At 43.7% G+C, this 14,657-nt stretch overlaps 2 protein-coding genes across 3 annotated transcripts in view; both read right to left on the reverse strand.

Annotated features, from left to right (window-relative positions):
* Positions 1–6,427, reverse strand: part of kars1 (lysyl-tRNA synthetase 1) — a 74,446-nt gene extending 68,019 nt beyond the window's left edge. The window contains exon 1 of one of the 2 annotated variants that reach the window (XM_060940816.1): positions 6,343–6,427. Coding sequence is in view for 1 of the 2 variants with exons in the window: in XM_060940817.1 (XP_060796800.1) it covers positions 6,343–6,383 (41 nt within the window). In the remaining variant the exon portion in view is untranslated. The remainder of the gene's footprint in view (positions 1–6,342) is intronic. The other variant, XM_060940817.1, reaches the window with a different exon arrangement.
* The window catches only part of rpl13 (ribosomal protein L13), a 242,501-nt gene that overhangs the window by 219,643 nt on the left and 8,201 nt on the right, over positions 1–14,657 (reverse strand). The window lies entirely within an intron of this gene.

The following is a 14,657-nucleotide window of genomic DNA, read 5'->3' on the forward strand; positions in this document are numbered from 1 at the left end:
CGTTTCCCAAAAGACCGGACAATGAGAGAGAAATGGGAGCGCTTGGTCTACACAGGCTGTGCACTGAAACCGTGCAAAGCTCTCGCAGCCTGCTGGCACTTCCGCAGGTGACGTCACGAATCTGGCTCCAGACTCCCTTGGGATTTTTCCAGACGAGTTTTGTGATTTTATTTTTTTTTCTGCTGTAGACAGATGGCCTTGTGCAAAATTACCCTTCTGGATGAGTGTGTAAAGGGACATACTTTCATTAAAAAAAAAAAAATTGGTTTAGGATATGCACTTTAAAGCACGCACGGTGAACCAGAAGTCAGTTTTCCAAACGGTTTTCTCAGCCACTTAATACACTTGTGCTGAGGCTATGACTGAAGGCATCATCTTTACATCATACTTTACATATTTCCCACGTGAGCGTGCAAGAACGAAATCGCCTGTTGCTCCTTTAATTCGGAAAAGGTGCTGTAAATGACTGAAATCCAGGACAGCTCAGACATGAATGCTCCCCCCCAAACACGTGGACTTTTTAAACATTAAACACGAGTAATTAAGATCGTTCTGTCCGACAGTACGTAACAGGGGAACACGGATAAACACCAGAACCACCCCGGATTCAGATAAATCTAGCTCCTTATCAGGATGTATACACTTCGCGAGATAGCTCGGTAAATTAAACCGCTCCTGTTTAATTAGCACTCAACTCCCCTCTCAGCCCAGACAAAAACTTTTTGAATCATTCCCCTCTGGTAATTACCTAATGCGGTCCATTAGAACCAAAACCTCACACTAGAAAACCAGCTTTTCCCCCCACTGCAACTGGCCTCATCAATCCTTTGTTTACAATCACGTGGGTTTTTGCCTCCTGGTTCACTTCCGGTTTCTAAGGTGGGGTTTACATTAGACCGTATCAGCGGATCATCAGATTAACGTTTTTAAAAACGATTAACGTGCACACAGCAACGCCAATACACGGATACGCTAATCACATGACTAATTTGGCACGCAAGTTGAAATGTGTCAGTGCGGCTCATCGCTTCCTCCTCAGCAGCTGCGCTCCAAATCACTCCGCCCTGAACAGCGAGTGCCCTCTGGAGGGTGCGCACTCCGGCCCTGCGCAGCTCATAGAGCGCACGAGTGTAGTGCACGAGCGGTGATTCGGGACTGAGCCGCTGTGCGCAAGTCACTTACCACTTGCAAGTGGAAGGATGGCAAGCCTAAAGACCATCATAACTACACAATGGGCAGTATTTGCATCAGTATTTGCAGTATTTTCATACTTTTATACTCTTTAATGAAAGGTGATACAAGGCGGAAGTCCGCGCCGTTTTTCAGCAGTCGCGTCACATGACCAACGCCAGCGAATCAGGAAGGTGGATGTCACAGTGACGTTGTCCAATGACGACGCCAGCTAGAGCTCAGCACAGCGTATCCGCGTATTCTCAATGTTTACACAGCACCGGATCGGACACGATCTGGATTGAATACGTGGACCCTGGCGGATTCCCGTTTCCCGGCGTTTTAATGTAAACGGACAGTGCATCCGCGAAGAAAACGAGACACATACGGTCTAATGTAAACTTGGCCTAAGTGACGGGCAACAATCAAAGATGGCATCACATCGCGCCCGTCGTCATCTTATGGAAAGCGTTCTCCATCTGACTGTTAACAGACTAGGACCAAAAGCAAAAATGATAAAGGGAAAAAAAAAATGTATACTGATGGACTGGACCCCTTGGGCTTTAAAAAAAAAAAAAAAAAAAAGGACAGATTTTTCAAGCGATTTCCAAATGTTACAGTTTCCGGACATTTCCAATGATCTGGTCATCCAAACATTGTTTTACATGAAGAATCAAATGAAAGCTCTGAAAAGTCTCGAGGCCTGTAACTTTTTCATTTGTGACCGGGTTCATGATGTTGGAATAAGACTTCTAAAGGACAATAATCGCCTTATTCATCATCCTGTGAACCGCTTCATCATCATCCTGTGCCGTTTTTTGCACATTTTTGGGACATGCTTTACAGCTTGTGCAATGTTTGTTTGTGGCCCTACTGTCACTGTCTATAGGAACATTCGCCGTGACGTCACGAAATGGTCACGTGATATTTTGGTTGGCAAGAGGCTATTTATAAATGGCCGATCAGAGTTATCGGATCATTAATTAATTAGGGTAGTGTCGTGTTATCGGCGGCACATGCAGATTTGACAAGAATGATCCCAAGAGCTTTTACCGTATTCCAAAAAAAACCTGAAGCTCGCCGAAAGCTTTGGATCGCAGCAATTAAGCGTGACAAGTGGGAACCAACCGACAACGACCATGTTTGCTTTCAACACTTTATATTATCTGGTAAGACACATGATTTTTTTATCATCTTGTTTTGCAGTTTAACATTATGATATTAGATTAAATTTCCTCATCAGAAATAAGTTGTTGTGCTCTGACATTGCTTAGATATCAACCAAAAGATGAGTAAAAACGCACAAACAACTGATTTGTACGCAGTACGAGTACAATTTCCGCAAAACGCACTCGTGGCAAATTTATATCAATGTTCACTATTTTAAAAAAATTATCTATAATCCGAGCATTTGTTTGTATTCTACCAATTACTACTTTTTAATAATTATTTGTAATAATTTTTAATAACTTAATTTTATAACATTTAATAATCCCTAGTACTTATTAATCACTAATTCATAAGTAGTAATGATTAATAATCAATAATAATTACTATTACTACTAATTATTATTAGTGGTTGTTAATATTATTCTTATTATATTAAAAACACTGTTGTAGACGATAAGTAATAAAACTAAAAAACCTTTTGTACAAATTGTGTATATTGTACTATATTTAGAATTATTGTATTTTCTGGAGTTCTTTTTAATTAAGTTTTGAAATAAAGGTAGTTTATATATTTATATTAAACTTAGTGCAATAAACAATGTTAATTAAGTAAAAAAATGATGCTAATCATTATGGAGCACTTGCATGTGACGTCACAGCCGATCCAGATTGTGACAGACGCCATCTTGCCGGTCAAACGCCATATTCCGCCTTCTACTTCTACTTCTGGTTCTACTTCTGCTTTACTTCTACCTTTTCTTCTGGAAAACCCTACTATATACAATTCTACTACAACGGCTGCGGCTACAAGCTCTCCCTACCTGTGCACGTTTTTTGTGTATTTTTGCGTGTTGTTCGTCTGTACCGGACATCAATATCCACTACAACTGTATGGACTTACTGGACATTGGTTTCCAGCAGAAAATGACGGTTTGTAGCGATTTCCATCACATGCACAACATTCCGGACGAGAGAAAAAAAAAAAAACATTCCGGACGAGATAGCGAGACCAGCGGGGTCTCCGTGGATTGTTACCGGAAGCAAAGCGAAGGAGGCGGCGCCGGGAGCAGAAGCAAAAGCGAGGCTGCAGAGCCGGCCTGTTGACTAAGCTCAGAAAACAGCTACTCAAATCTCCACTGCCAAGCCTCTACCTCTCCAACGCCAGATCCATGTAAACAACACGGACGATTTGGAATTACCTTATTCTATTCTATAATCGGCTGGTCAGTGCTATACTCAATACTTAAGTGACTTACCCATCCAATGAGGATTCTTGTTTACAAGATGCCACATCTGAGTCGCTGACAAATCCTGAATTTCTGTAAAGATAACTGTCCAGAGATTTATAGGCACGCAGTGCTTCACCACTGAACAGCGAGGGAAAGTTAATGAGGTAATCATACACGTCCGGGTATTCCGCTGGCAGTTCAAAATCCGGTCGTGAAAACTCCGTCCGGTAAGCCATAAGGGTCACTAATCTGTAGATTGTTTATTTTAGACATATATCTAGTTATCTGTTCATTAGAAAAATGAGCCGTGTAGTCCGTCGGTTGAAATTGATCCATTCTGTACACGAGTGCAGCAGTATTCAGCGGTGTTTTTGACCAACAAGATGGCGGTTGTGTACTTTCCAGTCACGTGACTGCAAGATCTCTATTAGTAGTAGTATTTCCTATAAGCCCCATTTTCCACCTGACTCTTGTGCACATGTGCGAACCCCCCTGCATTTCACTCCGGACCGCTTGACCTCTAACACGCGCGCCTCGTGTCCGTGAAAAACCAGTCTCCCAGTCCACCGTGTCCCCAGCGCTGCGTTATCGTCTTTAAACACATTTGTGCGATCCAGCGCTTTTTATCGCAAACGATTCTTCTCCTTATTTTGGGGGTATTTGTCATCCCCCAACCACTTGTCGTTAAACAGACATCTTCCCATAATTATCAACGCTTTCTACCGCCCACGTAAGCTACCTGCGCATCTCTCACTCTTCACAACCACCACACCACACTTTCTCCAGTAGCCTCCTAACGTTAGTTCTTGTTCTACGGAATGCACAGAACCAATGCTGCCCCCAAAAGGTACGCTGGTCACTTTTAAAATTACGGTTAAAAAAATACCCCAAACCGGATGGAGACATTTCATTCGTTCGGTCCAATATTAAATTTAATACCCCACTTTCGAAAATTCCAGTCATTCCAAACAATTTAAGACGTTTTTAGGCCTTGAAAACCGAAAGCTGTATTTAAGACTTTTTAAGGACCCGCGGGAACCCTGCCACTGCTCTGGGTGTGTGTTCACTGCTTCAGATGGGTTAAATGCACAGGATGAATCGCACTGTGCTTGAAGTGTGCATGTGACAAATAAAGGTTTCTTCTTCTTTCATCGATTCTTTTGTGTATATTGAAGGCGTGTCAATCACATACAGGTAGATATCGCCGAAGGTCAGGTCAGGTGCTTGGATTTGGGTCCCATTTGTCCATAACTGCGTAAAGATCAGGCAAAACTTTGGTGCCACTGTTGTACAGAAGCTTTGCTTCATATCTTTGCTTAGCATCAGTTGGCAACGAACTTGCACACTGCGATAAATCACCATGAAAACTAGGTGATGATGCAACTTTGTCAGCTATTGTGAATGGTCCTTGCCAACCAATTTTATGCGCAGGCGCAATATTACGTCACGCTCTAGTTTGGCGAACGCTCCCATTGGTCTACATCTGTGTATATAGTACACGATCCATGTCTGTCTAGTATGCTGTTGTTTTGTGTGCACTTAAGGCCTCTGCATGCTCTTGCGACAAGGCTTTCGCAGATAGCTTTTCGCAGACAGTCGTATTTTATCGTTGAGCGGGGAGTAATAGGCGTGCGCGATGTTATTCACCGCCACAACGCAAGGGGGCGCGAAGTCGCTAGGAGTAGTTGGTGGGTGTGGTTAGTGGAGTGGAGTGTTTATCCTCCGGTTACTTATAATGACTAGAACTGGAGTCGTATAGATGTACGTACTTCCTCACTTCCTCGATCAACCGCTCTTCGTGCTGCTCCATCTTCGCTCGTGTTTTTAAAAATGGCGGTAGTGAAAACAAACCAAACCGAGAAAGAAGGGAAGCGGAAGTGCGTGTACAGCGGATGTAGAGTGGACCAATCAGAGCCCTCTTGTCTGCGAGGCTTCTGCGGTGGTCACAATTTTTGGGAGGTGAGCACAGAGCGTCTGCGAAGGTGGGGGGGCTGCGCAGACGCCATCTGCAACACCGTCTGCAAGGACTGGGTTGTCAGCATAAATTGGCCTTTACTGTAACATGTTTTTGTTTATTATACATGCCAGCACATTGGCGTGTGGAGAAATGTAATTTCATCGCTTGGATGGACAAAGTCTGGCTTTAGCTTGTACTTCAAAACAACATGTATATAGGCCTTAAACAAGTCCACTTTTCAAATTTGTATATTTTTGAAATTCTTCTTATGAGTTAGTCTAGTTATTCCATTACTTTTATGTTATTAACAAAGCAAACTCCTTGTATGTGAGAATGTAGCTGGCAATAAACTTGATCCTGATTCTCAATGGCATGCATGCTTTCCCCAAACACACACACGGTCTATCAGAAGTTAAAGACATTTTTCAAAATCATGGCACTCACATGAAGGACTTTTTCGACACCACGTGACCGGAAACACGGATAAACACCAGAACCAACCCAGATTCGGATAAATCTCGCTAGTTATTGTTATACACTTCGCGAGATAGCTCGGTAAATTAAACTGCTCCTGTTTAACTAGCATTCTTTACACTCAACTCCATAGGATAGTTAGCTATACTATGTTATGCTAGGCTAAGCTAAGCTAAACTACGCTAAAGTTAACCCCAAACAAGATGACATCCTTCAGATAGTTAAACTAAAACCCAAACCTTTCCTTTATCTTCCTACAAAGCGCTGCGCGTCAACCAAAACTCAACCCACACCGTCATTCTTACAATTCGTGTCACTCAAAATATAAGACTATTCTCATACTTTTTGCTGAGTTTCTCTCCATTCGAGACCACCTCCGCCATCTTGTCTTCCCCGCTACTATGAAACACCACGCACGAGGAAGGATTCCCCCCCGAACTGTCTTACAATAAGCCCGCCCTCTGTGATATGATTGGATAAAATTTTAGCCGTCCAATCAGAAAATTCGCACGTGCGACTATTTGACCAATCCACGCACAAAGAAGTTGCCGGCACCGGTATATTAAAAAAAAAATGAAGCTAGCAGCACTTAGTGACGGATACTGTCGAAAGCAAAGTGAAGGCGCGATGACAAATGAAAAGTCCTGAAACCTGCTTCACAAGAGTCCGTGGACATTTTGGTCATTCTGTTTTCATTTCAGGAATGAGAAAATGAATATAAGAAAGAAGAATGGTTGGATTTTCATTTAAAAATCCAAAAAGGAATAATGAAAAAACAAGTCATATTTTGTTCAGACATAGCATATACAAAAAAAAAAAGACTTGATTTTTTTTTCCTCTTGGTAAAACAAAAAATGAATCTGTAGATAGATAGATAGATAGATAGATAGATAGATAGATACCCCTGGGTGGTTCTCCACTATAGTTGCAAATTGGTGTCACCTCACTTAACAAGTATTCTGAGACCAGGCCTTTAAATAAAATCAGGGTGTCTGTGTTCATATGCCTTCCTACTGATTATAAAAATTAATTGATATTAAATTTTATCCACTCAAATATAATAGTGTTGGTAGAATTTTTCATTGGAAGTACCCAAGGGGGTCCAAAATGCGTGTCTCATACATCCCAGAAGGAAAATAAACCCTTGCTGAAAAATATTTATTGGTGTTATTATTTTGTGTCACCCATTTAAATATGATCAATATTGTCCATGCAGCATGAAGAAAAGCACATTTTGAAAATATTTCCAATACTAGTCAGACATTTTCCCGCCAAGAAATTGATTTTTGGTGTCCCAAGTAATTAAGTCAGTACACTAACAGTACTAACTAGAGACACCTGGGGAAAATGGACAGAACTATTCTAATGAGATGACTGCAGTGCATTGTGGGAATCCCACAAGTTCAAGGGACGGAAACACTGAATTTCATATTGTGGTAGTTTTCCAGCATTGTTCAGGTTTGTATGGCAATTTTTAACAGAATTTATAATAGCAGTCAATACACTAACACTTCTAGAATGATGTAGGCCCAGCTTTGTCATGAAAACATGTTTGTGCCATGAATGTGAGTTAGAAGACCTTTCAACTAGACTACAATGCACAGGCATCATATACACATCTGCACCCTGGTGACCAGATGATGAACTATTTGTCCATACACTAACAGTCCATACACTAACACCGGGGTCTGTTTGTGTACTGACTATTGTGTTAGTGTATTGACCAATTTGATAGGATGACAGTTTGATGTCTCTCGATCCCTTTTGTCAAATTGATTAGGCCTAGTCAATTTCTGAGAGTGTCCCCGTCACCAGAAATTCCAAGAACTCTAGGCACATGATGATTCCTACATCTACATGGACCCAACTAGTAAAAAATCACCCAGATTTGGTGTAGTGATTGGGACATTTATCCAGCGCCTGGTGTAGTCATGAATTTGGACATTGTTTGGATTGACTAAAATGTCAAAAGCACGGGCAAATTTAGAAAAGTGAGGAAATGTTAATTAGGCTACTTTATAATTGGTGTCATGAAATGTTGCCTTAGGTTCTTATATGGGCGGCACGGTGGTGTAGTGGTTAGCGCTGTCGCCTCACAGCAAGAAGGTCCTGGGTTCGAGCCCCGGGGCCGGCGAGGGCCTTTCTGTGCGGAGTTTGCATGTTCTCCCCGTGTCCGCGTGGGTTTCCTCCGGGTGCTCCGGTTTCCCCCACAGTCCAAAGACATGCAGGTTAGGTTAACTGGTGACTCTAAATTGACCGTAGGTGTGAATGTGAGTGTGAATGGTTGTCTGTGTCTATGTGTCAGCCCTGTGATGACCTGGCGACTTGTCCAGGGTGTACCCCGCCTTTCGCCCGTAGTCAGCTGGGATAGGCTCCAGCTTGCCTGCGACCCTGTAGAAGGATAAAGCGGCTAGAGATAATGAGATGAGATGAGATGAGATACATTTTCAAATAGAATTATTTATAATAAGGCCCAGATTTGTAATTGGGGTCAATTACATTTTGATTTTGGTCAGAGATTATGGATTTATTAGGCATTTCAGAGACCTGTTTGTGTACTGACAGAGACAAGGGCAACCTTGACCTTGAAATGACCTTGACCTTTGACCTTGAATTTTGCCATATCGAGCAATAAGAAGATACTTTGATAAAACTCCAAAATTGGCTACCAGAATTCTGCCTTATGAACTTATCAGTTTGCTCAAGGTCCATATCCCAATTTGCAACTATAGTGGAGAACCACCCCCCTCCCCCCAAAAAAACCCCACACCAACTCTGTCACCTCACAGCAAGAAGGTTCTGGGTTTGAGCTCGGTGGCTGGCAAGGCCCTTTCTGTGTAGAGTTTGCACGTTCTCCCTGTGTCTGCGTGGGTTCCCCCCCGACAGTCCAAAGACATGCAGTTAGGTAAACTGGCTACTCTAAATTGTACATTGATCAAGCTTGGAGAGGGCTGGGTTCTGCCAAGTTTAAATGCCCTAGACCCACCAATGATGGACTGTTAAAATGTCATCAGTGGTGCCCCATGGCCTTTGCTGGCTCTGGGATGAAGAAGAAGCTGCTGCAGTCAGTTCATGTGCACGAGTGTCAATGTTCTGGACTGGAGCAGTATGTCATTTTCCAAAACAGTGTCTTGGAAGTAACTGTGCATTAGCAGACCATTATTTGTCGGCAGTAATTCGCAGTTCGCTCAGCCAATCAAAACGGCGTGAAAAATCATTTGAATGATGTGATAGTTACAGTAACATTGTTCTGTTCCGATACTTTTGCTCATCTAAAGTTGGGTAGTTTCCATCACTTTGGCAGAGGTTAATCTTGCTTCCAGAATTTTGTGGCTCATCTCTGTTTTTTGATACCTTCACCTCTGCCCTGTGATGCCACTGACTGATATTTTTGAGGTTTTTTTTAATCACAGCTCTCACGATGTTTGTCATCAACTGCTGCTGTTTTGCTTGGCCAATTTGTTCACTGTCTGGTTGTTAGTACTCCAGTAGTTTCTTTTTTCTTTAAGCCATTCCAAATAGTTGTATTGGCAATGCCCAAAGCTTGGTCAATGATTTTCCCTATTTTCTCAGCTTCAAAATGGCTTGCTTTCCTTCCATAGATGGATTTCAGGTTTGCGTCGTGGTTTATCCTGTTTAATAACAAATGCAGTCTTCACAGACAAAACCCAAGGCTCAAAACATATGTAGACATGCCGAGCTATTAATTACTTAAACAATCGCTCAATCTAACAGAGCAACCAGGAGAAAAAAAACAAAGCAAAACAAAACACACACACCTACCTGTCACATGTTCCAGTATTTTTGATCACTTGAAAAATGGGTGGCTTCAAACAAAACATGTTCTAAGTCGTTTAACACATCTCAATGTAAATATCAGGAAATGAAAGCTGAAATTCTGCTCTATTATCTCATATTCAGATTTCATATCATTTGATCTGAAGCACAAATGTCTTCCGTGCATAGCAAAAAACAAAAGCAGCAGCCTTGCTGTTCCAGTACTTTCAGAGGAGACTGTATGTAAGATCTACTATAATTCATTGCCACCACACAGCTCCAGGGTCCCTGGTTTGATCCTGAGCTCAGGTAAACATCTGTGCAGTGTGTGTGCTTGGGTTCCCGGTATCCATGTGGGTTTCCTCTGTGTTCTCCAGGTAAGTGGAGTAAGTGGACAGGCTATGCAAAATTGCCTCGAGGTGTTAATGAGTGTATGAATAGGGGTGTGTGTGTGTATGGTGCCTGATGATTGACTGGCATCCCATCCAGTATGTATACCTGCCTCATGCCCAGTGAAAGATTTGATTCGGAACATTAAAAGAAAGATAAAAAGATTTTATTTTTTATTCTAAACGTGGCGGCATGGTGGTGTAGTGGTTAGCGCTGTCGCCTCACAGCAAGAAGGTCCGGGTTCGAGCCCCGTGGCCGGCGAGGGCCTTTCTGTGCGGAGTTTGCATGTTCTCTCCGTGTCCACGTGGGTTTCTTCCGGGTGCTCCGGTTTCCCCCACAGTCCAAAGACATGCAGGTTAGGTTAACTGGTGACTCTAAATTGAGCGTAGGTGTGAATGTGAGTGTGAATGGTTGTCTGTGTCTATGTGTCAGCCCTGTGATGACCTGGCGACTTGTCCAGGGTGTACCCCGCCTTTCGCCCGTAGTCAGCTGGGATAGGCTCCAGCTTGCCTGCGACCCTGTAGAACAGGATAAAGCAGCTAGAGATAATGAGATGAGATGAGACATGTCACCTCATATTCCAAACATGTATTCTCACTCCAGGCAATTTGGGAGTGACAATACAACAACTAGCCAGTTTCGTGGGAAAAAAAAGAAATCGATGACAAATCTCTAAACTAATCCACAAAGTTGTCAGTGTATAAGTCACACTTAAAAAACCTTGCCGCCCTTTTCTTACCACCTATTCTACTCAGCTCCTGGTCCGAGCAGTGATCCTCTCCCATTTGGACTACTGTAACTCTCTCCTTGCTGGCCTTCCAGCTTCTGCCATCAGACCCCTTGCAGCTCATCTGGTCTACAACTTCCCTCGTTCTTCTCATGTCACCCCTCTGCTTGCTAACCTGCACTGGCTACCTATCGCAGCTTGCATCAAATTTAAGACATTGGTGCAAGCTTACCAGGCTCTCAAGGGGTTAGGGCCACCATACCTCCAGAGTCTGATCCACCCCTACACTCTGCTACGACTGATCACCTGGCCCCTCCTCCTCCTCCTCCTCTCCGCTCCTGCCCAGCCCGCTCAAGACTGCTGTCTGTCCTGGCTCCCCATTGGTGGATTGACCTTCCCATTGAGGTCAGAACTACTGACTCCTGGACCACCTTCAAGAGCAAACTGAAGACTCACCTCTTCAGGCTGCACCTCTCCCCTTCTTCCCTGCCCACTGTGTAACTGCGTTTCGGTCTTGACCAACCCAGGCTGTGTCCGGTCTAGCCTGGGGTTAGCCATTTTGAGTTCTCTATTTAGTTGTACCTGGTTTGTTTCCTTGGCTGTTTGAGTATTGATACTTCAACAGAATATTACACTAGGTATTGCAATCACTTGTTCAGTTGGCACTAGAACTTTCTTGTCTAGAAGTTCAGCAGTTCGTGTATCTGACTTTCGCACTCATTGTACATCGCTCTGGATAAGAGCATCTGCTAAACGCCATGTAACGTAATGATATCTCAGTGCTATTTGGAAAGCAAATGTGATTTCGAGGTTGGTAAATCGCCCACCTCTTCTCTTTGGATGTCCAAGACCTGGCCCAGACTGTACCGTTCCATTTAAAAAAGTTCGGTCAGTCAATCATCAGCCTAACTGCTCAAGCACTTAACTAATTCTCAAACAATTCTTTTATAATAATTTGTATTTTGTTAGCTGTTGTACATCAACTTCAGACTTTTACACTACAGCGCTGTTGAATTCTCAGTTCTGATTGGTCAGAAGGTGTTGATTTAATTTTATACCATTACAAATTGAATAATCAAATTTATATTCATATAGTCTATATACACACACTCACCGGCCACTTTATTAGGAATACCCATCCCCCTGCTGTTTTATGCACTTGACAGCAGCACGATGTATAAAATCATCCAGATACAAATTAAGAGCTTCAGTTAATGTTCACTTTAAACATCAGAACGGGAAAAATTGCGATCTCAAAGTGTGACTTTCTTTCACTGTGGTATGGGTGTTGGTTCGAGCCAGATGGACTGGTTTGAGTATTTCAGAAACTGCTGATCTCCTGGGGTTTTCACACACAACAGTCTCTACACAGAATGGTGCAAAAAACAAAAACCATTGAACGAGGGAGGGATAGTTCTGTGGGTGGAAACAAACGCCTTGTTGATAAGAGAGGTCAGAGAAAAATGGCCAGGGTTGGGTTTCCCAAAAGTTTCTTCACAATAAGAGCATCTTAACTAAGAGAGTGAGTGTTCATTGTGCTGCTCACTCTACTGTACCATTTAACGATGATCTTTGTGCTACGATGCTTCTGGGAAATCTACCCCAGATTGGTTTGAGCTGCCAGGAAAGATATAGTAACTCAATCACTTTTTACAACCGTGGTGAGCAGAAAAGCATCTCAGCATGCAACAGCAGAAGAACACATTGGGTTCCACTCCTGCAGCCAAGAACAGGAATCTGAGAATCAAGAACAAGTTCCTATTAAAGTAGGCAGTGAGTGTAGTTGACACTTAGTTAAAAGTGCATTAGGTAAGATTATGTCTCTAATGGTGAAGTAAGTGGGTTTGACATTTTAATTATTTTTTGAACTCCATCAGCCCTCCCCCTAATTCCCAGCCATTTTCATCAAGCTCCACCCCAAGAACCTACAGTGGCCCATAGTGTGTCGATAAAATGACTAACACGAGATGCATCCCAACACAAACACAAAGTATTCTAGACTGGAATTCAGTTTTCCAAATAGGCTTTCTCAGCTACTTAATACACTCCATGCTGAGGCCATGATGTAAGGTGTTATTTTTTAAAAATCATGTCTTACATAGGGCGGCACGGTGGTGTAGTGGTTAGCACTGTCGCCTCACAGCAAGAAGGTCCTGGGTTCGAGCCCCGGGGCCGGCGAGGGCCTTTCTGTGCGGAGTTTGCATGTTCTCCCCGTGTCCGCGTGGGTTTTCTCCGGGTGCTCCGGTTTCCCCCACAGTCCAAAGACATGCAGGTTAGGTTAACTGGTGACTCTAAATTGAGCGTAGGTGTGAATGTGAGTGTGAATGGTTGTCTGTGTCTATGTGTCAGCCCTGTGATGACCTGGCGACTTGTCCAGGGTGTACCCCGCCTTTCGCCCGTAGTCAGCTGGGATAGGCTCCAGCTTGCCTGCAACCCTGTAGAACAGGATAAAGCGGCTAGAGATAATGAGATGAGATGAGATGTCTTACATATTTTCCAGGTTACCTGTACAAGAGGGCGGCACAGTGGTGTAGTGGTTAGCGCTGTCGCCTCACAGCAAGAAGGTCCGGGTTCGAGCCCCGTGGCCGGCGAGGGCCTTTCTGTGCGGAGTTTGCATGTTCTCCCCGTGTCCGTGTGGGTTTCCTCCGGGTGCTCCGGTTTCCCCCACAGTCCAAAGACATGCAGGTTAGGTTAACTGGTGACTCTAAATTGACCGTAGGTGTGAATGTGAGTGTGAATGGTTGTGTGAATGGTATGTGTCAGCCCTGTAATGACCTGGCGACTTGTCCAGGGTGTACCCCGCCTTTCGCCCGTAGTCAGCTGGGATAGGCTCCAGCTCACCTGCGACCCTGTAGAACAGGATAAAGCGGCTAGAGATAATGAGATGAATGAGATGACCTGTACAAGAAATAAGAGAGAAAAAAAACCCTATTCCGTAGGCAAGTTTTCCATCCTGGAAAAGTCTTCAAGACAGAAGAGTTTGTGTTTTGCAATTTCTCCGTGACAAAATAAGCTCCATCCAGCCAGCCATTTTCTTCCGCTTATCTGAGGCCAGGTCACAGTGGCAGCAGGTGAAGCAGGGTATTCCAGGCGTCCCTCTCCCCAGCAATGCTTTCCAGTTCCTCCTGGGGGATCCCAAGGCACTCCCAGGCCAGATGAGATATATAATCTCTCCAGCGTGTTCTGGGTCTAGCCCGAGGTCTCCTCCCAGTTGGAGATGCCTGGAAAACCTCCAAAGGAAGGCTGCGTGAACCACCTCAGCTGACTCCTTTTGACATGAAGGAGCATCGGCTCCACTAGAAGCTGCAAAACTGGGGCCTCCTCCTGGAGCCAGACCTGGGAGGGGAGCCTGCCAGCGAGCGTATAGTGGTCAGGCCTTGGCCCATGGGGCCTGGCCGGGCACAGCCCGAAGTAATTACATGGAGCTGATGCCATATGGGTTCACCACCCGCAAGGACAGGCACTGGGGTTGGGTGCATTGTGAGCCGGGTGGCAGGCCAAGACAAAATAAGCTGCATTTAAAAAAAAAAAAAAATCAATTTCAAATTGGGAACTGACTTGTGACATGGACATTCTGCAACATTAAATGTAACTATTAAAAAAAGGAAGATAAAAAGCGTAAATTATTTGTTAATCAAGTCAAAACCAATGCATCATTGAAACTGAACATGGCTCATTCAGCCCTTTGGTTTTTACACCATATGGAGGAAGTGGGAGAGAAACAGAGTGTTTTCTAACAGAGCTTTCTTCAAAACTAAGTGAG

This window comes from Neoarius graeffei, chromosome 15 (genome assembly GCF_027579695.1).
Source record: "Neoarius graeffei isolate fNeoGra1 chromosome 15, fNeoGra1.pri, whole genome shotgun sequence".
Lineage (NCBI taxonomy): Eukaryota > Metazoa > Chordata > Actinopteri > Siluriformes > Ariidae > Neoarius > Neoarius graeffei.